The sequence below is a fragment of the Mobula hypostoma genome, chromosome 7 (genome assembly GCF_963921235.1).
Source record: "Mobula hypostoma chromosome 7, sMobHyp1.1, whole genome shotgun sequence".
Taxonomy (NCBI): Eukaryota; Metazoa; Chordata; class Chondrichthyes; order Myliobatiformes; family Myliobatidae; genus Mobula; species Mobula hypostoma.
Window position 1 is genome coordinate 124485916 of NC_086103.1, and position 25527 is coordinate 124511442.

Below are 25527 nucleotides of genomic sequence, written 5' to 3' on the forward strand. Positions count from 1 at the left end.
ATTGAAGCTTCATTCTCACTTCAGATTTAGCCAAATTGTGTGTGCTCATGCAATGAAGAACTGTTATGCCTTTAAACATCGATGGGATTAAGACATATCTGCTTGTTAGTCGGGCCACAAAATATCCTGCAGTAACAGCCGTGGATTCTGCGTGTCCAGAACATCATTCCTCCCTTAAACATGGGGACTTGCTGTGTGCCATTGGCTGCCCCACGTCATCAAATTCACTTGCCATAGTATTGTTAAGCCTTGTTAGAAACAGGCAATTTCGGCCGCGTTTCTTGGTGCTGAATGACCTGATGGAAAAAACTGATTTAGTGATGATTGGGATCAGCTGTGAATAAGTCCAAATGATCAAACTATCATCTAGAATTTTGGTAGACCGCGTCCCCCCGTCGGCCTTTTATTTAATGCGCAGGGAACTACAGTATGAGTGGCGGGGTGGTTCAATATACAGTAATCTCTTGCTTCTGAGAGAAGATGCGGAAAATAAAGTATTTTGTTTAAAATCACACATATAAAAATTTCTTTTGGTGAAGTATGAACTTTTGTATTAAGCGAAATTACGTTCCTGTAAAAGTCAAGTGATTTGAGGAACCAAAAAATATTGATACAATATGAATAAAATGAATACAGTACTGTTCTTTTGGGTCCCCTCAGACAGGGCTGTAATTATAACTCCAGCCCACAGGGAGATGCTATTTTCAGTGCCGGGATTTCTCAATGAGCTCGCGAGGCTGTGAGTTTCGTGGGTGGAAATGACATCAGGGTGAATGGAGACGGTGTTAATTTTGTTGAATAGGATTTCACCACTTACTCTAATTAAAATACCAGCCGTAGTTTACCCTCTCCTGACATCACTGTTTATCGAAAATAAATCGTAAAGGTTGCGCACGGTGAGAGAAAGAACATGAAGATGATACGACGTTGTAAAACTTTATTAGAGACGTACAACTTCCGAGCTCTGGACCTGCATCGTTCGTTAGCCGAAAGTCCAAGGATGTATTTAAAACGCAGTGAGTGTAAATTAATGCTGAATGATCCTCGTTCGGCTAACCTCTGAATATTTTCCTTGCGATCTTAATTTATGGAGAAGTACCAAAGTACAATACAATCAGGAAAAGAATAAATTTGGGGTTTTGTTCAGCGAATGAACAAAAAAAAAGACCATGATATCTTTCAGTAACTTTGGCGTGACCAACTCCAGCACTTCTGTCCCAGCAGTGACTTGAGCCTGCCTACATTCTCATAAAGTATTGACAGGATTTCTCCTGAATTTGCTCAGCTGCTACATCTGCTACAAAACGTCTTTCCACAGCTGCTGCCTAGCGTACTGCGTGTTTTCAGTATTTGCTGTGTTCATTTCAGTTTTCCGGCATTTGCATTACTTTGATTTGCACTCCCACATCCCTTTTACCAGTGGCCAAAATCACTGTGACAATCCCTCCCGCAAATCAACCATCTCTGAACCTGAGACAAACGAATGAAGGGAACTCTCCCCGCCACCGTGCTTGCTTCTTATCACATCCATGGTTTTCCCCCGAAAAGCAGCAGTTATGTAATAAACTAATGGAATTGTTACAAAAGTGTGTGATGGGTGAACCTGTTAAGCCAGAGTGAAATCAGATACTTAGGTAACCATCAGTGTACTACCGGCTCTCCTTAATAAGACCATAATGGAGCAGAATTAGGCCATTTGGCCCATCGAGTCTGCTCTACTATTCAATCATGGCTGATCCTTTTTCCCTCCTCAGTCCCACTCCCCGGCCTTCTCCCCGTAACCTTTGAGGCCATGTCCAACCAAGAACCTATAAAGTTCTGCCTTAAATGCATCCAACAACCTGGACTCCACAGCTGCCTGTGGTAATAAATTCCACAAATTCACCACCCTCTGACTAAAGAAATTTCTCCGCATCTCTGTTTTAAATGGATACCCCTATATCCTGAGGCTGTGCCCTCTTGTCTTAGGCTCCCCACCATGGCAAACATCCTTCCCATATCTACTCTGTCTAGCTCTTTCAATGATCTTCCCTCATCCTTCTAAGTTCCAGCAAGTACAGACCCAGAGCTATCAAACCTTCCTCTTATGATAACCCTTTCATTCCCAGAATCATCCTCGTGAACCTCCTCTGAACCCTCTCCAATGCCAGCACATCATTTCAAAGATAAGGAGCCCAAAACTGTTCACAATACTCAAGGTGATGCCTCACCAGTGTCTTATAAAGCCTCAGCATCGCATCCCTGCTCTTGTATTCTAGACCTCTTGAAATGAATGCTAACATGGCATTTGCCTTCCTCACCACCGACTCAACCTGCAAGTTAACTTTCAGCGTGTTCTGCACTCCCAAGTTCCTTTGCATCTCAGATTTTTGAATTTTCTCCCCATTTAGAAAATAATCTGCACATTTATTTCTACTACCTAAGTGCATGACCATGCATTTTCTAAAATTGTATGTCATTTGCCACTTTCTTGCCCAATCTGTCTAAGTCCTTCTGCAGCCTACCTGTTTTCTCAACATTACCGGCCCCTCCACCAAACTTCGTATCATCTGCAAACTTGGCAACAAAGCCATCGGTTCCATCATCTATATTATTGATATACAGCATTAAAAGAAGCGGTCCCAACAGCGACCCCTGCGGAACACCACTAGTCACTGGCAGGCAACCAGAAAAGTATCCTTTTATTCCCACTCGCTGCCTCCTAACAATCAGCCAATGCTCTAACCGTACCAGTAACTTGTCTGTAATACCATGAGATCTTAACTTGGTAAGCAGCCTCATGTCTGGCTCCTTGTCAAAGGCCTTCTGAAAGTCCAAATATACAACATCCACTGTATCCCCTTCATCTATCCTACATGTAATCTCAAAGAATTCAAACAGGTTCATCAGGAAAGATTTTTCCTTAAAGAAACCATGCTGACTTTGTCCTATCTTGCTGTGTGTCGCCAAGCACTAAATAACGTCATCCTTAACAATTGACTCCAACATCTTCCCAACCACTGAGGTCAGGCTAACTGATCTATAATTTCCTTTTTGCTGCCTTCCTCCTTTCTTAAAGAGTGGAGTGACATTTGCAAGTTTCCAGTCCTCTAACACCAATGCCAGAGTCCAATATTTTTGAAAGATCATCGCTAATGCCTCCACAATCTGTACTGCAGTCTTTTTCAGAACCCTAGGATACAGTTCATCTGGTCCAGGTGACTTATGTACCCTTCGGTCTTTCAGCTTTTTAAGCACCTTCTCCCTTGCAATAGTTACAACTCTCACTGCTCTTCCCTCACGCCCTTCAACGTTGGGCATACCGCTAGTGGCTTCCACAGTGAAGACTGATGGAAAATACTCACGGTACTCATGCAGAATGCTCATTATGCCCTTTCATTCTCAAAAAGCTGAATACAGTAAATGGGTTTGTTTCGCAAACAGGAGAAAATCTGCAGATGCAGGAAATCCAAAGAAACACAGACAAAATGCTGGAGAAACTCAGCAGTACAGGCAGCATCAATGAAAAAGAGTAAACAGTTGACATTTCGGGCCAACGCCCTTCATCCTGCCTGGCCTGCTGAATGCCTCCAGCATTTTGTGTGTGCGTTGCAAATGGGTTTGTTTTTTCTTAAACCTTTATGTGAATGAACATTTTACCAGAAAATCTATACCTTACTGCTTCACTATGTTCACACATCACTGTAGTTACATGTGCCTTAAAATGACATGCTTCACGTACGCAAGTGCGGCTTTATTGAAGGCTCTGACCTGAGAGTAGGTCTTTTGTCAATTTGCTTGGGAACAACATGCAGCCAGCTGTAAGTGCAGCCCTGATACAGGCCCTGTGGCACACTGTTTATATGCCAGCCATTGACGATGATCTTCGTGTCTTCCTTGGACACATGAATATACCAGAAAATTGGAGGATGGCGAATGTTGTTCTGTTATCCAAGAAAGATAATAGCGATAATCCTGGGAATTACAGACCAGTAAGGATCACATCGCTGCTGGGCAAATTAATGGAGTGGATTCCTAGATATAGGATTTACGAGCATTTGGAGAAGCATAGTGTTATTAGGAAAAGGAACATGGTTTTTAAAGGGCATGTCATGCCTCGTGAGCCTTATTAAACATAGAAACATAGAAAACATAGGGCACAATACAGGCCCTTAGTTTAAAGTAACATGGACTTACTTTAGAAATTACCTAGGGTTACTCATAGCCCTCTATTTTTCTAAGCTCCATGTACCTATCCAGAAGTCTCTTAAAAGACCCTGTTGTATCTGCCTCCACCACAGTCGCCGGCAGCCCATTCCATGCACTCACCACTCTCTGCTAAAAAAAAAATTACCCCTGACATCTCCTCTGTACCTACTCCCAAGCACCTTAAAACCGTGCCCTCTTGTGTTAGCCATTTCAGCCCTGGGGGAGAAACGTCTGACTATACACATGATCAATGCCTCTCATTATCTTATACACCTCTATCAGGTCTCCTCTCATCCTCTGTCGCTCCAAGGAGAAAAGGCCAAGTTCGTTCAACCTATTCTCGTAAGGCATGCTCCCCAATCCAGGCAACATCCTTGTAAATTTCCTCTGCACCCATTCTATAGTTTCCACATGCTTTCTGCAGTGAGGTGACCAGAAATGAGAACTGAGATTTTGAAGAGGTGACAAAACAAATTGATGAAGGTAGAGCAGTGGGTGTGCTCTTTATGGATTTTAGTAAGGCTTTTGACAAAGTTCCCCATGGTAGGCTTATCTAGAAAATCATGAGGCACGGAATGCAGGGAAACTTGGCTGCATGGATTTGGAATTGGCTTCCCACAGAAGGGATAGTAGATGGAGCTTATTCTGCCTGGAGGACAGTGACCAGTGGTGTCCCACAAGAATCTGTGCTGGGACCTCCTACACTTTGTGATTATTATAAAAGACATGAACAAGGAAGTGAAAGGCTGCAGATAACACAAATGTTGATAGTGTTGTGGATCATGTGAAAGGTTGTCTTTGGCTACAACTGTTTATAGAAAAGATACAGAGATGGGTGGGGAAATAGCAGATGGAGTTCATTCCAGAAAAGTATGAAGTGATACAGTTTAGAATATCAAACTTGAAGGTGAAGTACAACGATAGTGGCAGGATTCTTAGCAGTGTGGAGCAACAGAGGGATCTTGAGGTCCGCATCTGTAGATCACTTGCTGTGCAAGTAGATAGAGTGGTTAAGGAGGCCATTGATGTATTGACCTTCATTAGTCTGGGAGCTGAGTTCAAGAGCCAAGAGGTAAAGTTGCAACTTTATAAAGCTTGAGTTAGACTTGAAGTATTGCATTCAGTTCTGGTGATCTCATTATAAGAAGAATGTGAAAGCTTTAGAGAGGGTGCAGAGGAGAGAACATGTCTTATGAGGTTGAGTGAGCTAGGAATTTTATCTTTGGGGCTCTAGAGGTGTATAAGGTCATGAGAGGCTTGATAGAGTGGACAGCTAGTCTTTGGGCAGAGTGGATAATACCAGAGGACATCAGATTAAAGGGAGTGGAGGAAAGTTTAGGGGATTTGTCAGAGGTTGGTATGGTAGGTGTCTGAAGCATATTGCTGGGGTTAATGGTAAAAGGCTGATAGTATAGGGGCATTTAAGAGACTGCTAAGTTGGCCATTCATAACACTATAAGCTATGGGAGCAGAATTAGGCCATTTGGCCCATTGAGTCTGCTCTGCCATTTCATCACAGCTGATCCATTTTTCTTCCAGCCTCAAACTCATGCCTCCCCCCCCCCAACCCCCACCTATCACTTCATGCCCTGACTAATCAAGAATCCATCAGCTGCTGCCTTAAACATACATTAAAAACTTGGTCTCCACAGCTGCCCATGACGAAGAATTCTATAGATTTACCACTCTGGCTAAAGAAATTTCTTCTCATCTCTGTTCTAAAAGGACACCCCTCTATTCTGAGGCTGTGTCCTCTGGTCTTAGACTTTCCCACCATAGGAAACATCCTGTCTATATTCACTCTATCAAGGCCTTTCACTGTTCGATATCTTTCATTATTCTTCTTCTTCTGAATTCCAGTGAAATCAGGCCCAGAGCCATCAAGCACTCTTCATGTGACGTGCTGTTTAATCCTGGAATCATTTTTATGAACCTCCTTCGAACCCTTCCCAGTTTCAGCCATCCTTTCTCATATAAGGTGCCCAGAACTGCTCATAATACTCCACCTATCGTCATATCATCTGCAAACTTTGCAACAAAACCATCAATTCCATCATCCAAATCACTGACCTACTGTATAACATAAAAGAACTAGTCCCGACCTAGACATCTGTGTGAACACCACTGGTCACTGGCAGCCAACCTGAAAAGGCTCCCTTTATTCCCACTCTTTGCCTCCTGCCAATCAGCCACTGCTTTATGCATGCTAGGATCTTTCCTGTATCTTTCATGGGCTCATAGATTGTTCAGCAGCCTCATGTGTGGCACCTTGTCAAAGGCCTTCTGAAAATCCAAGTACGCAACATCAACCAAATCTTGTTTGTCTATCCTGCTTGTAATTTCTTCAAAGAATTCCAGTAGATTTGTCAGGCAAGGTTTTCCCTTGAAAAAACTATGCTGACTATAGCCTGTTTCATCATGTGCCTCCAAGTACCCTGAGACCTCATTCTTAATAATCGACTCAAACATCTTCCCAACACTGAGGTCAGACAATTAGTCTATAATTGCCTTTCTTCTGCCTCTCTCCCTTCTTGAAGAGTTGAGTGACATTTGCAATTTTTCAGTCTTCTGGAACCATTCCAGAACTAGTGATTATTGAAACATTATTACTAATGCCTCCACAATCTCTTCAGTCACCTCATTTAGAACCCTGGGGTGTATACAATATGGTCCAGCTGACTTATCTACCTTCAGACATTTCAGTTTCCCAAGAATCTTCTCCCTATTAAAGATAACTTCACACACTTCATGACCCCTGATACCTGGAACTTCCTCCATACTGTTAATGTCTTCCACAATGAAGCCTGATGCAAAATACTTATTCAGTTCTTCCGCCATTTCCTTGTCCCCCATTAAGACTTTTCCATCATTGTTTTCCAAAATTTTCCAATTGCCAACTCCTTTCTCATGCCTCTTAATCCGATATCCACTCTTGCCTCGCTTTTACACATTATGTATCTGAAGAAACTTTTGGTATCTTCTTTAATATTATTGGCTAGCTTACTTTCATATTCCATTTTACCTCCTTAATGACCTTTTATTTGCCTTCTGTTGGTATTTAAAAGCTTCCCAATCCTTTAACTTTCTGCTAATTTTGCTCTATTATAAGTCCTCTCTTTGGCTTTTATGTTGACTTTGACTTCTCTTGTTAGACATGGTTGTGTCATCTAGCCTACAGAACACGGATACTTCTTCCTCTTTAGGATGTATATATCCTGTGCCTTCTGAATTGTTTCCAGAAATTCCAGGCATTTCTGCTCTGCCATCATCCCTGCCAGTGTTCTTTTCCAATCAGTTCTGGCCAAGTCCTCTCTCATGCCTCTGTAATTTCCTTTACTCCATTGTAATACTGATACATCTGACTTTAGCTTCTTCTTCTCAAATATCAGAATGACATCAATCATATTATGATCACTTGCCCCTAAGGGTTCTTTCACGTTAAGCTCTCTAATCATTGGACAACACCCGATCCAAAATAGCTGATCTCCTAGTGGGCTCAACCGTGAGCTGCTCTAAAAAGCCATCTCGTAGGCATTCAAGTAACTCCCTCTTTTGGAATCCCGCACCAACCTGATTGTCTCAATCTACCTACGTATTGAAATCACCCATTACGATTGTAACATTGCCCTTTTGGTATACATTTTCTATTTCCCATTGTAACTTAAAGACCACATTCTTTCTACTGTTTGGGAATCTGCATATAACTCTCATCAGGGTCCTTTTACCCTTGCAGTTCTTTAGCTCTACCCACAATGATTCAACATTTTCCAACCCTATGTCACCTTTTTCTAATGACTTGATTTCATTTTTTACCAACAGAGCCACGCCAACCCCCTGCCTTCCTGCCTATCCTTTCAATACAGGTGTCCCCCGCTTTTCGAATGTTTGCTTTACGAAACCTCACTGTTACGAAAGACCTACATTAGTTCCCTGTTTTCGCTTTCAGAAGGTGTTTTCACTGTTACAGAAAAAAGCAGCGCGGGAAAGAATCAGTGCACGATAAAAGCAGCACGCGCCCCGAGCAGCCGCTCTCTCCCGGATTCGGAACGGCATTCTCGCTGGCATTGCTTAAACACGTGCCTGTGACCAGCCCTTTGCAAGATGAGATCTACGGTATCAGGAAAGCCTAAAAGAGCTCGTAAGGGTGTTATACTTAGCGTAAAACTAGACATAATTAAGCGTTTCAATCGTGGTGAACGAAGCAAGGACAAGGTGAGTTTGGCTTGTGGAAGCTGTTGAAGATGATGTTGAAGAGGTTTTGGCATCACATGACCAAGAACTGATAGATGAAGAGCTGATGCAATCGGAAGAAGAAAGGATAACAATCGAAACCGAATGCAGTAGCGAACTGAACGTGAAGCAACTGCGTGAGATTTTCGCTGCAATGATAAAGCATGACTTTAATTTTGAAAGGGTACGTAGGTTTAGGGGATATTTGCAAGATGGTTTGAGTCCTTACAAAGAACTGTATGATAGAAAAATGCGCGAGGCTCAGCAATCAAACAAGCCTTCCACATCAGCCACAGCAGACGACGAACCTGGACTTTCAACATCGAGGCGGGCAGTCATAGGAGAAGATGAGCTGCCTGCTCTAATGGAAACAGACAACGAGATGACACCCCAGTGTCCCACCACCCCAACCCCCAGGCCGCGGACAGATACCGATTCATGGAGAATGCAGCGGTAGCCGGAAGACACACAGCACATCTTTAAGGAAAAAGCCGAAATAAACATGCTAATTAATTAGGTGCCGCCCGACACGTAATTGTTGGCCCAGATCAGAGACGACGCAATCGGAAATCGGTACTGATCTGGGCCGACAATTACGTGCCAGGTGGCACCTAATTAATTAGCATGTTTATTTCAGCTTTTTTCTTAAAGATGTGTTGTGTGCCTCCCGGCTACTGCTGCACCCCTGCATGCTTCACGGATCGGTATCAGTCGGCGGCCTGGAGGGTGGGGGCCACTGCACCAACCAACCTGTGACAACTCAGCCGAACACACCATCATCAGTGTGCTCGGCACTGAACCAATTCCGGTAAGTGATTCTACACTGTACATACATTATTTCTACTTTATATAGGCTGTGTATTTTTACGTGTTATTTGGTATGATTTGGCAGCTTCATAGCTTAAAGATTACTGGAGAGCGCTTGCGCCGTGTTTTTGCCAACAGCGCTTGCGTGAGATTTTCTGCTGACGGCGCTTGCGTGAGATTTTCGCTATGGAGAACAGTGCAGTGATGATTGTGGAAAAGTATTTCTACTTTATATAGGCTGTGTATTTATCATATCATTCCTGCTTTTACTATATGTTACTGTTATTTTAGGTTTTATGTGTTATTTGGCATGATTTGGTGGTTATTTTTGGGCCTGCGAACGCTCACAAATTTTTCCCATATCAATAAATGGTAATTGCTTCTTCGCTTTACGACATTTCGGCTTACGAACCGTTTCATAGGAACGCTCTACCTTCGGATGGCCGGCGAAACCTGTGCAATGTGTTTCCTTAGACGTTAATCTCCCAGCTCTAATCTTCTTTCAGCCATGATTCAGTGATGCCTATAACATCATACTTGCCAATCTGTAACTGTGCTACAAGCTCATTGACCTTAGTCCATATATTGCGCCCCTTCAAATATAACATCTTTTGTCCTGTATTCACCTTTTTTGATTTTGTCCACCTTTTATATTGCAAGTCATCCTGTTGACTGCAATTTTACCCTATCATCAGCCACTCCTTGCTAGGAGTCTCACTACACATTGCCTCTGCTTGTAACCCAACTACCTCATCTTAAACATTACCGCTCCAGTTCCCATCCCCCTGCCAAATTAGTTTAAACCCACTCAAACAACTCTAGCCAACCTGCCCACAAGCATATTAGACCCCCTTCCGGTTCAGGTGTAACCCGTTCCTTTTGTATAGGTCATACCTTCCCCAGAAGAGATCCCAATGATCCATAAACCTGAACCCCTGCCCCTTGCACCAGTTCATCAGCCATGCATTCACCCTCCAAATCATCCTATTCTTACCCTCACTGGCATGTGGCACAAGAAACAATCTAGAGATCCTGTTTTTCAGCTTTCTACTTAGTTCCCTAAAATCTCTCTTCAGGACCTCCTCACCTTGTCTACCTATGTCATTGGTGACAATATACACCAAGATTTCTGGCTGTTTACCCTCACCCTTGAGAATGCAGTGGGCACAATCCGACACTTCCCTGCTCTTGGCATCAGGGAGGCAGCATACCATCCAGGCATGTCTGTTGAGCCCACAGAACCTCATCTCTGTTCCTCTGACTAAAAACCTCCTTTCAAAACTGTAGTCCTCCTCTCCTCTCTACTCTTCTGAGCCATAGCACCAAACTCAGTGTCAGAGACCCAGTCACTATGGCAACCCCCAGTAAGTGATATACTTATTATTGAGGGGATCAGCCACAGGTGTACTCTGCACTGGTTGTGCATTTTCCCTACTTCTCCTGACAGTCACCCAGTTACTTGTCTCCTGCAACCTAGGGGTGACTACGTCCCGGTAGCTCCTGTCTATCACCTCCTAATTCTCCTGTATGAGTCAAAGGTCATTGAGCTGCAGTTCTAGTTCCTTAATATGTTCCCTCAAGAGCTGTAGCTTGAGGTACTTGGTGCAAATGTATTTATCTTGGAGACCTCCAGTCTCCCAGCCTTCCCACATCCCACATGCAGTACAAAACACTGCCTCTGGAACCGTTATTACTATACTATGCCCTAATAGATGAAGAATGAACAAATAACACAGAGAGAGTAATTTACAAGACTGTCTACCTCACCCAAGCCCGATGAGCCAAAGCCACTCTAAAGACTGGCACACTCATAGATTGGCCACTCAAAGAACAGCCGCTCTGCTTGCACCTGCCTTACCTGTATTCTCCCTTTCTAAATGAATGCCTCTCGCTGATTGGTCGCACCTCAACCCAGAGAAACTGCCGCGAAGCTAGGCCTTACCACTCTAATTAAAAAGAAGCTCTTTTTCACAGACTCCTGTTGTGGATCATCAACAAAACTAGGTGACGAAACTCACTACACAACTCCTAATTAATTGAAGCTCGTACTTTATTGTCCCTGCACAAACAACCCCAGGCCAACAATTTAACACATGGATTCTATTGTTAGTGTTGTTCCAATGCTCACTCAGACCACTTTTCCAAGTTATAAAACCAAAATAGGACAACTCCCATTGGCCAGGCAATCGATGCTTTCTTCTCCCAGCCCCCTGGCATGGGGGTTCTTCCTTGCAATAGTTCGTTTCCAGAGTTGTTATGCCTTTTCATTTGAAGCTCCATATCCATTCAGACAATGCATTGGATCAAGGTCATCTGACTGACCTGTATCACCTTCTTATTGACTCTGGTCCAAGTCAGCATCAATTTATTTCCCTCTTCCACAAATAATTACAACTGGTAATTTATGGCTGTTTGTTCCAAATCAGTTACCAGACCAGTATCCAGCTCAAATCACTCGGCAGACACACACCCCACCATTCACAAACCTGCATGTTATATCATACCAAAGAACACCTCACAAATAACTTTTTATTTGGAAATGATCTCTAATCCAGCAGAGTACATGGTGCATCATTGTGTCTTTGCTTTCAGCCAAGCAAAATCAGTGTTTTAATTTAGAGGATGCAGTGCAGCTTCATACAATGGCAACCTCCATTCCTTCAACCTCATGGCAAGAACAAAGACAATTGGTTTGTCTACTTCCACTGTCCTTGACTCATTCGTGTTCACTGTTTTCTTCCATATTTTATTTCCTTCATGGGCAACAGAGAGATAAGCACATGGTTGTAAGAAACAAAGGTTTCTGAACTGTGTTGGAGGGAGGAGTTAGATTGAGCATGGAGTAGATTTATATAGGGTGGCACAACATACTATATATGCATAGTAGTACACACTGTACTGTTCTGTGATAACTGGAAGTACCTTAAGTAATAAATGGTTTGTGCACTGTAGACTCTTTCTTTGAGCAACAAAAGAAACCATTCTGGTCTATGGGTTGGATATTTCATGACCGTGATGTCAGGGACATTAAACATGTACAGGCAACTGAAGCTGATTTGTTTTGTCTGTCTGCAGGTTTTTTTGCTGCTACCTCGTCATGTGCATATGACCCAAAGGTTGATTTATTGTCTCAAGAACAGAGGAGAATGAGTTTTGATACCCATGCTTTAGTCCTGGAGCTGCAAAGTAATGGTGAGAAGAAAGCATTGTACCTTACCATTTCTGAGTTTCACTTTAACCTGAGGTATTTGTCGGAGATTTTATTTTCTTCAGTTGGACTGATTATTAAAATTTTATGCACTGTGATTTTTACCAATTGTTTGCTTTCTAAGTTAAAGTTTGGTGGTTTCTTTTACTTTCTGTGGAAATATCTTGAAGGGAAAAATGCACCAATACTCTTATTGTACATTCCTCTATCATTTCTAATGTTCTCATTCTTCCTCTAGAATTCTTCCATTCAACTTTATTCTTGTAAAAAATGAGCCTAGGTACTCTGTTGATAACCATTGGTTCTCCCTGACCAAAGTTTATTTTCCCTAATTCCTGAACTTGTCTACAGTTCTGGCCACCGCACTGCAGGATATGATAGCATAAAGAAAGTGCAGAAGAGATTGACCAGGATTTTGGCTGCTGTTGAGGACTGTAGTTATAAGGAGAGATTGGATATGCTGGATCAAATCTCACTGGAATGGAGGAGGCTGAGGGTTACTTTATAGAAGTTTTTGAAATTATGAGGGGCATGGATATGCTAGAAAATCAGAATCTTGTTCCCAGGACAGGCAGTCTAGAACAAGCTTAAAGTGATAGGGAAGAAAATTTAAAGGAGATCAGAGGATAGGTTTTGTCCTGAATATCTGGACAAGCTGCTAGAGGAAGTGATGGCAGCAGATACATTCACAGTGTTTAAAAGGCATTTAAAGGTGAAATTTTGAGGGTACAGAATCTTTATGCTCCTGTTAGGTTGAAAGGAAAGGTTAAAAGTTTGAGAGAGCCATGGTTTTCAAGGGATATTGGAAACTTGGTTCGGAAAAAGAGAGAGATCTACAATAAATATAGGCAGCATGGAGTAAATGAGGTGCTCGAGGAATATAAAGAATGTAAAAAGAATCTTAAGAAAGAAATTAGAAAAGCTAAAAGAAGATATGAGGTTGCTTTGGCAAGTAGGGTGAAAATAAATCCAAAGGGTTTCTACAGTTATATTAATAGCAAAAGGACAGTGAGGGATAAAATTGGTCCCTTAGAGAATCAGAGTGGACAGCTATGTGTGGAGCCAAAAGAGATGGGGGAGATTCTGAACATTTCTTTTCTTCGGTATTCACTAAGGAGAAGGATATTGAATTGTGTAAGATAAGGGAAACAGGTAGGGAAGTTATGGAAACTATCATGATTAAAGAAGAGGAAGTTCTGGTGCTTTTAAGGAATATAAAAGTGGATAAGTCTCTAGGTCCTGACAGGATATTCCCTAGGACCTTGAGGGAAGGTAGTGTGGAAATAGCAGGGGCTCTGACAGAAGTATTTGAAATGTCATTAGAAACGGGAATGGTGCCAGAGGATTGACGTATTGCTCATGTTGTTCCATTGTTTAAAAAGGGTTCTAAGAGTAAACCTGGCAATCATCAGCCTGTGAGTTTGATGTCAGTGGTGGGTAAATTGATGGAAAGTATTCGTAAAGATGATGTATATAATTATCTGGATAAACAGGGTCAGCTTAAGAACAGTCAACATGGATTTATGCGTGGAATGTTTTGATTGACAAATCTTATTGAATTTTTTGAAGAGGTTGCTAGAAAAGTTGACGAGCGTAAAGCGGTGGATGTTGTCTATATGGACTTCAGTAAGGCCTTTGACAAGGTTCCACACGGAAGGTTAGTTAGGAAGGTTCAATCGTTAGGTATTAATATTGAAGTAGTAAAATGGATTCAGCAGTGGCTGGATGGGAGACACCAGAGAGTAGTGGTGGATAACTGTTTGTCAGATTGGAGGCCGGTGACTAGTGGTGCGCCTCAGGGATCTGTACTGGGTCCAATGTTGTTTGTCATATACATTAATGATCTGGATGATGGAGTGGTAAATTGGATTAGTAAGTATGCAGATGATACTAAGATAGGTGGAGTTGTGGATAATGAAGTAGGTTCTCAAAGCTTGCAGAGAGATTTAGCCCACTCTTCTAACTGGCCTGAAAGATGGCAGATGGAGTTTATGCTGATAAATGTGAGGTGCTACATTTTGGTAGGACTGATCAAAATAGGACATACATCGTAAATGGTAGGGCATTGAAGAATGCAGTAGAACAGAGGGATCTAGGAATGATGGTGCATAGTTCCCTGAAGGTGGAATCTCATGTGGATAGGGTGGTGAAGAAAGTTTTTGGTATGCTGGCCTTTATAAATCAGAGCATTGAGTATAGGAGTTGGGATGTAATGTTGAAATTATACAAGGCATTGGTGAGGCCAAATTTGGAGTATTGTGTACAGTTCTGGTCACCGAATTATAGGAATGATGTCAACAAAATAGAGAGAGTACAGAGAAGATTTACTAGAATGTTACCTGGGTTTCATCACCTAAGTTACAGAGAAAGGTTGAACAAGTTGGGTCTTTATTCTTTGGAACGTAGAAGCTTGAGGGGGGACTTGATAGAGGTGTTTAAAATTATGAGGGGGATAGATAGAGTTGATGTGGAGAGGCTGTTTTGGGAGTGGGGGAGATTCAAACAAGAGGACATGAGTTGAGAGTTAAAGGGCAAAAGTTTAGGGGTAACATGAGGGGGAACTTCTTTACTCAGAGAGTGGTAGCTGCGTGGAATGAGCTTCCAGCAGAAGTGGTTGAGGCAGTTTCGATGTTGTCATTTAAAGTTAAATTGGATAGCTATATGGACAGGAAAGGAATGGAGGGTTATGGGCTGAGTGCAGGTCGGTGGGACTAGGTGAGAGTAAGAGCTTGGCACGGACTAGAGGGTCGAGATGGCCTGTTTCTGTGCTGTAATTGTTATATGGTTATATCTAAGTAGATGTACAAACAAATGGGCCAGTGCAGGCAAATGGGATTATCATGAATGAGATGGGAAAAAAAGGTATAATCTAACATCTGTTTTCTAAAGTTAGGAGCCATTCTACTATCAGGATTTTACAGACATGATTGTCTGTAAAAATCATTATTTGTTTTTATTTCTATCTGCTTTCCACCATATCTTAAAATACCAGTGCCCGACAGGTTTGGATATTGACCTGTTCATTTGTAGAAGCTAATACATACTTGTTCTTGATCATCTGAAAAAGGGAATGTTAGCCTGTATGATCTTTGCTCTTGATCATCTCTATACAGGGAAACAATCAATCATTAATTATAATCTCCCTGAACAGCGAAAGCCTGTACTTCAGCTACTGAGGCTGCTCTCAGAAATTCCCTCACTAAATCTGTCTCCTTCATCTCCTTAAAATTCAGCTTTGCTAAAGCTTTAGGTGTCCTTAAAGTTTCTGTTCTGTGATTTAGTGGCACATGAAGTGCATGGAACAGTTATGTGTTGAAAGCATCATCTAAATGCAAATACTCAGTGCCTCTAGTCAAGTGTGTGAATTGACTGAATCTTGTATCCATTTATCACATTTTAATTAAGTTAATGCAAATGGTAAAGATATGATCAGAGAAGATGATCTGTGCCCCAGGTGTGCACATTTCACTGAAGGATCATTTCAGTTTATTATTCTGCTGTTAATGACGTATTTGTAAAAAAAATTTGTGGATTTCTCTAAAGGCCTGGCTGAGAACCTAGAAGCCCTTACTATCATGGTGTCCAATTCTACAACAAGCCGGGAAAACTGCATGGAGCCACGCACAGCTAACACAGTTTTATTTTAGGAAAGCTTTTTGATATGTAATTTTCCCCTTTATTTATGATTCCTGACCAAGTGGAATAGATTTCTAACTTTATCTCTCAGAGTTTTAGAGAGCTGTGATACAAAGGTTCTCATGAAGTGCTGAGGCTCCACATTGCACCAATCACCTACAGAGGCATCGTTAGATGAGATTCTGTCTACTCGCCTGAAGATGTTTCCATTTGAAATGAAAAGGTTGATGAGTAGACTGGTCATCCCTCAGTCAATGCATAATAATGACTCTAAATCTGTTTTGCTTTGTGTCTGTGTGTGTGTGTAAGTAGGCTGCTGCATTTCCTGTGTTACCCGGAGACAATATGCTCACGGGTAAATTACTGCTGAGTTTGGAACAAGATCTCGTGCGAAACAGTCTTCTGTTTGAGGAACAGAGAGGGAGCAACACACCTGATTTTTTTCCAGGTCAAGCAGTGTCCGTGGAAAGATACACAGTTAATGTTTCAGCTCAGAGACATTTTGTCAGAACAGGGAAGGAGTTAAACAAGCTAATTCTGTTTCAGAGATACCCCCCCATCCTGCAGAAAGGTTATTATTATTGTCTATTCAGGGTAGCGCCTTGAGGAGTGCTGTGGAACAGAGAGGTCAAGAACTACAGGTACATGGTTTGCTGGAGGTGGCATCACATGAAGAGAGGGTGGTGAAGAAGTTGTTTGGCATGCTAGCCTTGAGCAATCATGCAGAGTATAATAGATGGAACATTGTTGATGGTGTACAAGACATTAGTGAGGCTGCACTTGCAGTATTGTGTACAATTTTGGTCACCCTGTAATAGGAAGGACTGGGCTGAAAAGAGTGTAAAGAAGATGTGCAAGAATTTTGTCAAGGCTCGAGGGTCTCAGTTATAGGAAGCAGCTGGGCAGGCTAAGACTTTGTGCTTTAGAGCATAGTGGACTGGTGGGGGATGAGTTTATAGAGGTGTATAAAATCATGAGAAGCATAGGGAAAGGGAACAAAAAAGCAATTCTGGGTTGGGTGTTGTGTAATGGAGATTTGATTAGGGAGCTTAAGGTAAAGGGACACTTAGGAAGCAGATATCATAATATAATAGAATTCACTCTGCAGTTTGAGAGGAAAAAGCTAAAATCAGATGTATTGGTATTGCAGTTGAGTAAAGATAACTACAGAGGCATGAAGGAGGAGTGGCCAAAGTTGATTATAAAGGGACACGAGCAGGGAAGACATAGAGCAGCAATGACTGGAGTTTCTGGGAGTAATTTGGAAAACGCAGGACCAGTTCATCGCAAGAAAGAAGTATTCTAAAGGGAAGATAAGGCAACTGTGTCTGACAAGGGAAGTCAAAGACAGCATAAAAGCAGAAGAGAGGGCATACAGTAGAGCAAAAATTAGTGGCAAGTTAGAGGATTTGGAAGCTTTTAAAAACGAACAGGAGGCAACTAAAAAAGCCTTGAGAGAAAAGATGAAATATGAAGGCAAGCCAGCCAATAATATAAAAGAGGATAAGAAATTAATTTTCAGATATAAGGATTAAAAGAGAGCCAAAAGTGGACATCAGACTACTGGAAAATGATGCTGGAGAAATAGTAATGGGGAACAAAGAAATGGCAGACAAACTGAATAATTATTACGTTAGTCTTCACTGTGGAGGACACCAGAAATTCCAGTGAGTTGAGGCAAAGTGAGTGTAGTCACTATTACTAAGGAGAAGGTGCTGGGCAACAGAAAGGTCTGCTTGTAGATAAGTTCCCTGGACCAGATGAACTATACACCAGGGTTTTGAAAGAGGTAGCTGAAGAGATTGTGAGGCATTAGTAATGAACGTCAAGAATCACTAGATTCTGGAATATTCCGGAGGACTGGTAAATTAAAAAATGTCAGTCCACGCTTTAAGAAGGGAGGGAGGTAAAAGATATTATAGACCAGTTAGCCTGACTTCAGTGATTAGTAAGATGTTAAGAGTCCATTATTAAGGATGAGGTTTTGGGGTACTTGCAGGCACACAGTAAAATAGGCCAAAGTCAGCATCATTTCCTTAAGCAGAAATCTTGCCTGGCAAATCTGCTGGAGTTTTTTGAGGGAATAACAGGCAGGATAGACAAAAGTGAGTCAATGGATGTTCAAAGGGCCTATGTAAGGCAAGATAAGAGCCATGATATTAGAGGAATGATACTGGCATGGATGGAAAATTGGCTGACCGGCAGGAGGCAAAGAGTTGGGAATAAGAGGGGCCCTTTCTGGCTGACATCTGGTGACTGGTAATGTTCCACAGATGTTGCTGTTGGTGCTTTTCTCGTTATATGTTAACGATTTGGATTATGAAATTGATGGCTTTGAAACCAAGTTTACATAGGATACGAAGATAGATGGAGGAGTAAGTAGTGTTAAAGAAGCAGGGAGTGAGCAGAAAGCCTTGGACACATTAGGAGAATGTGCGATGTGGTAGAGGAATTCTTAGGTTATAGAGCTTACTAATTAGTTTTGAGGGGACGATAATGTCGATTGCAGAGCTGTAGTCATTGAAGAGCATGGTGATGTATGCATCTTCACTGTCCAGGTGTTCCAGGGCTGAGGAACGAGGCAATGAAGTGGCATCTGCTATTAACCTGTTGTGACAGTAGGCAAATTGGAGTGGATCCAAGTTGCTTCTCAGGCAGGAGTTGATACGTTTCATCTAATATGCCAAAGAATGATGTTATCGACAAAATGGGAGGTGAGGACCTCGATAAAATCACTGTCACTAAAGAGATAGTGATGAGCGAACTAGAGGGCCTGAAGGTAGGTAAGTCCCCTGGTCCTGATGGGATGCATCCCAGGGTGTTGAGGGAATTGGCGGAGGTTATAGTAGACGCATTGGTAATCATTTACCAAAATTCTCTGAACTCTGGGCAGGTTCCGGCAGATTGGAAGACAGCAAATGTCATGCCACTTATTAAAAAAGGATGTAGGCAAAAGATGGGCAACTATAGGCCAGTCAGCTTAACATCTGTAGTCGGGAAAATGCTTGAAGCTGTCATTAAGGAAGAAGTAGTGAAAAATTTAGAAAGGAGTGGTTCCATTTGACAGTCGCAGCATGGATTCAGAAAGGGCAGGTCCTGTTTGACAAACTTACTGAAGTTCTTTGAGGACAGAATGAGTGCAGTGAATAGAGGGGAACAGGTGGATGTCGTATACTTGGATTTCCAGAATGCGTTCGATAAGGTGCTGCATAAGAGACTTATAAATAAGATATGGATGCATGGAGTCGGAGGAAGTGTATTGGCATGGATAGTGGATTGGTTAACCAATAGAAGGCAGGGAGTTGGTATAAATGGGTGTTTCTCCGGTTGGCAGTTAGTGGTGAGTGGGGTGCCACAGGGGGTCAGTGCTGGGCCTGCAGCTGTTTACCATTTACATTGATGATTTGGAAGAGGGGACTGAGTGTAGCGTAGCAAAATTTGCTGATGACACTAAACTGAGTGGAAAAGTAAATTGTACAGAGGATGTGGAGAGTCTGCAGAGGGATATAGATAGGTAAGTGAGTGGGCCAAGGTCTAGCAGATGGAATACAACATTGGTTAAAGCGAGATCATCCATTTTGGAAGGAATAATAGAAGAGCAGATTATTACTTAAATGGTGAAAAACTGCAGCATGCTGTTGTGCAGAGGGACTTGGGAGTGCTTATGCATGAATCGCAAAAAGTTGGCTTGCAGGTGCAACAGGTTGTTAAGAAGGCAAACGGAATGTTGGCCTTCATTGCTATAGGGATTGAATTCAAGAGCAGGGAGGTCATTCTGCAACTGTACAGGGTACTGGTGAGGCTGTACCTGGAGTACTGTGTGCAGTTCTGGTCTCCATACTTGAGGAAGGATATACTGGCTTTGGAGGCAGTGCAGAGGAGGTTCACCAGGTTGATTCCAGAGATTAAGGGGTTAATTTATGAGGAGAGATTGAGTCGCCTGGGATTATACTCACTGGAATTCAGAAGAATGAGAGGGGATCTTCTAGAAACATACAAAATTTTGAAAGGGATAGATAAGATAGAAGTAGGAAAGTTGTTTCCATTGGTAGGTGAGACTAGAACTAGGGGACATTGCCTCAAGATTCAGGGGAGTAGATTTCGGACGGAGTTGAGGCTTCTTCGCTAAATATATTTAAGATACAGTTAGATAGATTTTTACATGGTAGGGGAATTAAGGGTTATGGGGAAAAGGCAGGTAGATGGAGCTGAGTTTATGGACAGATCAGCCACGATCTTATTGAATGGTGGGGCAGGCTTGATGGGCCGGATGGCCTACTCCTGCTCCTATTTCTTATGTTCTTATCACCAATCTTTCAAAGCACTTCATTACGGTAAATGTAAGTGTTCGTGGACACTACTCATTGAGGCAGATTGCCTCAGTCTTCTTGGGGACCAATGTAATTGAGCTGCTTGAAGGAAATGGGTATCTCAGACTGCTGAAATGAGAAAATAAAGATATCAGTAAACCCTCCAGCCAGTTGGCTGGCACAGGTCTTCAGTTAAGTGGAGGATGATAGGTTCTTGATTAGTAACGGCATCAAGGGTTATGGGGGGAAGGCCAAGAATAGGGTTGAGAGGGAAAATAAAGCAGCCATAATCGAATGGTGGAGTAGACCCATTGGGTTGAATGGTCTAATTCTGCTCCTGTGTCTCATGGTTTCTGAAAGAAACTAGAGAGCATAGGTTTAATATGAGAAGGGAAAAATTAAAAGGGACTTGTGGAGCAACTTCAGATAGATGATGGTGCATATACTGTATGGAACAGGCTGCCATAGACAGTAGTTGAGGCAGGTATAATAACAAAATTATAAAGCCACTTGGGGAGGTACTGTACCTTGATAGGAAATGTTTGGAGGGATTTAGGCTAAACATTGTCAAATGGGCCAGCTTGGGTGTGCACGTTGGATGGCATGGACAAGTCAGGCCAAAGGGCCTGATTCCAGGTGTATTGCTCTGTCTAAATCATTATTCTAGTTGGAATTATCTTTAAATTTTCTCTTTTTTTATGATTAGGTTTTTCAAAAGAGCAAGCAGAGGCTATAGTAACAATATTAGCAAATATAACCAATGCAAATATGGAATCTACATACAGGGATTTGGTAACTAAAGCACAACAGGTAGGTGCATCACATGTGAGACTGTTTTCTCAAAGCTGATTATTAAAGATGTACTTTTGTAATGTTCAAATGCATTTTGAATAGTCTGAATGTGACTCAATGTGGTATGTACAAACACTGTGGACAAGGTTGTCTCCTAATATATGAGGAAAATAGATTTAATTAAAATAACTAATGAAAAACAAATCAAGTTGATGTCCCTTTTCCTGTAAATCATTGATAGTAAGGAAACCAGGGCTGAGATAAGAGACTGAGGGCTCAGGGAATAACAATACTAAACCAGTCAGTATGGATTTCTGTAAAAATGTGTTCTGTAGCTATCGATTCCTCTTCATCTCTCTGTGTACTTTTCCTTTATTTGCCATCTACTGAACCAAATTTTGTTTTTTTAATTTCTTGGTTGCTATTTATGTTCTGCCTCTTCCTTGATCTATCTGGAGTTTATGAAGGCAGATGTTCCACTGCTTCTCACTGGATCAGTGATACTGTGGATATAAATAGCCCAATCACCATCATTTGACAGCAGTGTTAATTCTAATCCTGGGTCGAGTGAATACGTGGCCTGGTTCACCACCTCCATCCTGGCTTCACTGCAAACACATATTTGTTTCTAATGTACAGCAATGTCTACTTACTTAAGTACCAATCTTTCTCCAAAATGGATAAAGAAATGTAAGCATGATTACTGTGGTTTGTTTTTTGCTTTATCATCTCAAAAGAGTCTATTCCTATGGTTGTCACAATTGTAAATATTAAAATATGAAGTTGTATCTTTTGGATCTATCATGTAAGGACACAACTGACTGTAAAGGTTGCACTTAATTAGGTTAATTACCACTGTATATTGTTCCTAGCTTATAGGTGCGCGTTTGAGCCTGGAGGATGTTGATGATTTAATGTAGGAAAGTGTGAGGACATGCATTGTGGTAAAAGGAATCTGAAGGCAATGTGGCACGGTAGCACAGTGGTTAGCACAATGCTCTAAGTTACGGACAACCTGGGTTCAATTCCCGCCACTGCCTGAAAGGAGTTTGTACGTTCTCCCCGTGACCACGTGAGTTTCCTCCCACAGTCCAAAGACATACCATTTGGTAGGTTAATTCGTCATTGTAAACTGTCTTCTGATTAGGCTCGGATTAAATCAGGGGATTGATGGCCAGCACGGTTCGATGAGCCGGAACTATACTGCATCTCAATAAATAAGTCAGTAAATAAATAAATAAAAGATGAGTATAAATGAATGTTTAGTGGGCTGAGGGCCTTTTTCAATGCTCAGTTCCTCATTGATTATCACAATTTCACCATGTCTCATTTTCTTGGGAAGGTGATGGTGATCCTGTCTCATAGATCGTGCTAATTTCTGGGCCAATCTTATCCCCATAATAGTTTTTCATGCATCAGTAATAGCAAAAAAACAGCATTATATGAGATGTGTGGAGAAGGGGAGAGAGATTTCTGATTGATCCTGCTGCAGAAAGATTTGCTGTTTCATTCAGTTTTTTTGGTAAAGGTTCCAAGGTTTTGAATTACTAAATTACACTTGGCAGCTTGCTTTAGTTTCTGTCTTGCTTACTGCTAACCTTGTTTAGCTTGTTTACAGATACACTAAGCAAAAGTAGTGATGAGTATATTGTTACACTTCAGACCGGAGGTTTGTTTATTGTGGTGAGTCTTTTGTCAGGAGGTGAAGTACAGCAGCAAGACTGTAACGATTAAGTTAATCTAATTGCATCTTTCTTCCTCCCACCTTCTGTCCCCATTCCACATGAATCTTCTTGGTGTTACACTTGAAAATTAGAAATATTCTCATTGGAAATTCATTCTATCTGGCCTTTGAAGTCCTGATCTCAATGTAGTCCTGCTTCTAATCTAGTTAGTTCATGTCAATTTGCTATAAGGAAAGGCATAAAATGAGCTTAAATTTGTTGGTGAACAACTCACTTCTGGTCTATTGTATGAAAGCAATGCCTCTGATACAGTTGGTTGGCTCACTGACGATGCCAGTGTCCTAAGGATCTCATTCAGTAATATCCCATGCATTGCAAAAATTGGCCTCCAGCTGTTTCCACCAGTGACCTGTCATCTGTAGACACCAAAATAATCACGTTTTTTCCATTGCTGACCATTAAGCTTTATTTTGCTTAGTGCCATTTTCATGGGAATGCTGTGAAAGCAATGACAGATCTTTCATTCAATTGGTATAATTTAGTCAATCTTTAATTAAAGCTGTGTTCTATTATGGAACATTTGTATACAGTAAAACTTCATTAATCTGACAAGTGGTGCTGGGTCAGCAGATTTTCTGAACCATCAGATATAATTTTGTCAATATTCCAATAAACTTTGAATTCATTTAACATCAACTTAACTCTTAAATTCACACTAACACAGTGATTGAGGTATGTGCAAGGAAGAGAGCCAGTAAGTTTTCAAAGAAGGGCAGCCAATATAACCAGGGTGAATTTAAAGAGAGCACAGAAACTGTGGCCCTGGCAAGCTCAAGGGAGTTGGAGAACTGGGGCCCCCATGAATAGGAATCACAAACATCTGGAGAGCCTAATGCCAGACCACCAGGGTCTTCCAGTGATGGAACATGTCGAATGATGGGGTAGGGAAATGAGATTTTTGAACATTGGTGGAGCTGAGGGCTATAGTCAAAGAATTATGTGAAACTTACCAGTTCATTCACCTCTCAGTCTGCAAAACTGAACATTTGTATGGAATATTTCTTTCTTTCAGGAAATAATGCTGCATCAAATCATGGCCCATTTAGACTCAATAAGAAAGGATATGGTTATTCTTGAGAAAAGTGAATTTTCAAGCCTGAGGATGGAAAATGAGGTATGATGTGACTTCAAGTAGTACTGTATCACTAGTATACTATGAATTAGGTGCTAAATAAAATAAGACCAAGGTCTGGAAAGGTTTGCCTGCCTTTGCTTCATAATGCATCCTTACACTACTGGCATTAGGTCTTGATGTGTAACCACAGCGAGCTCCTAAATTATGGAACTGGCTTCTTTCAACGTTTAAAGGCAGTCCTTGACATCATTTGGATGTGATTCTCCTTTGTGGCTGAATATTTTCTTAAGAGGAGAGAGATAATCAAAATGTCTCTTAGAATCTATGCACTTGATTCGGCTCTTATCAGGAAGAGGACAGTTTATTTTAATTAAATGCGTTTATGATTTTTTATAATGTTTAAATTTTTCCCGTGCTTCTGTTGAGAATGTTTTAATATTTTGAATGTAGGATTTAAAGAATGTAATAACTGGCAGATTAAAGCTGAGGTATGCCTTTGCCACCCATCAAAGGATTTCTCAGCAGTGTCGCTTGAGGCCTTGTTCAGCTCACTGATATAATCTGATTACATTGGATGGAACTCTATCACTATTCAGAACTTCCCAAATGTCTCCAGGCTGTGCTCAGTCAGTGAACAGGGCCAGATCTGGTCAAGTAGTTGCTGATTGAGATTCCGAGAGATTAGCAGGCAATGGGCCCTGCTCAACAAAATATGGATCATTATTTAAATAAGACATGTGCTTTGATTACTCTTCAAGGAAATGTTCCTTGACGTATTGAAACTTTTTTTCATTAGAAAATAAAAATTGAATTGGAACACGTGAAACAACAGCTAATGGTAAGTTACTGTTCAACTATTACAAGTACAGACCGTGTTTTTCTGGTTTTGATTGCCAGTGTTCATTTCAATATTGGTTTTATAGGATGAAGTTAAGAAAATCAGAAATGATACAAAACTGGACATGAACTTGGAGAAAAGCAGAATCATGGACTCGGTAATATATTGTTGACACTAATGTTGACTTGTAGCTATTTCATGTTTGTTCGCTGTCATTGTTTAAGAAGTTCCCGTTAATTTAATGGATCATTTTCCCATGTTTTACATGGGGAAAGTGTGGTATTGAGCTTCAACAAAATCGAAAGATGCAACAAAAACTAAAGGAGGGGGAAGTGTCATGTGAGGAAAGAAAAGGAGGCAGGATAGAGGAGGTAAACATTGCTAAAGATTAGCTTTATTTGTCTCACATACATTGAAACATACAGTAATGTGTGCCGTTTGCATCAAATCAAGTTAGTGAGAATTGTGTTGAGCAGCCTGCAAGTGTCACCACGTTTCTGGCGCCAAAATAGTGTGTCCCATAATATACGAACCCTAGCCTATGTCTGTGGAATGTGTCAGTGGCTATCTTGGATGGTTCTTTTGCAATCACAAAACCCTGTTGGACATTTTTTGCTGTAGGCCTTGTTTGGTGGACAGGCAGCAAGCCAGTCGTGTCACCTTAGTTGTAGTGAGGACTCTTGCTGTACCATGGTGTT

At 41.5% G+C, this 25527-nt stretch overlaps 1 protein-coding gene across 3 annotated transcripts in view; it reads left to right on the forward strand.

Moving 5' to 3' along the window:
• Nucleotides 1-739: 739 nt before the first annotated feature.
• The window catches only part of ccdc90b (coiled-coil domain containing 90B), a 47850-nt gene continuing 23062 nt past the window's right edge, over nucleotides 740-25527 (forward strand). For 2 of the 3 annotated variants that reach the window (XM_063053954.1, XM_063053952.1), the window contains exons 1-6: nucleotides 740-1016; nucleotides 12301-12417; nucleotides 21086-21189; nucleotides 23929-24030; nucleotides 24788-24829; nucleotides 24915-24986. In XM_063053954.1, the coding sequence (XP_062910024.1) occupies nucleotides 911-1016; nucleotides 12301-12417; nucleotides 21086-21189; nucleotides 23929-24030; nucleotides 24788-24829; nucleotides 24915-24986 (543 nt within the window). In that variant the 5' untranslated portion in view covers nucleotides 740-910. The remainder of the gene's footprint in view (nucleotides 1017-12300; nucleotides 12418-21085; nucleotides 21190-23928; nucleotides 24031-24787; nucleotides 24830-24914; nucleotides 24987-25527) is intronic. The other variant, XM_063053953.1, reaches the window with a different exon arrangement.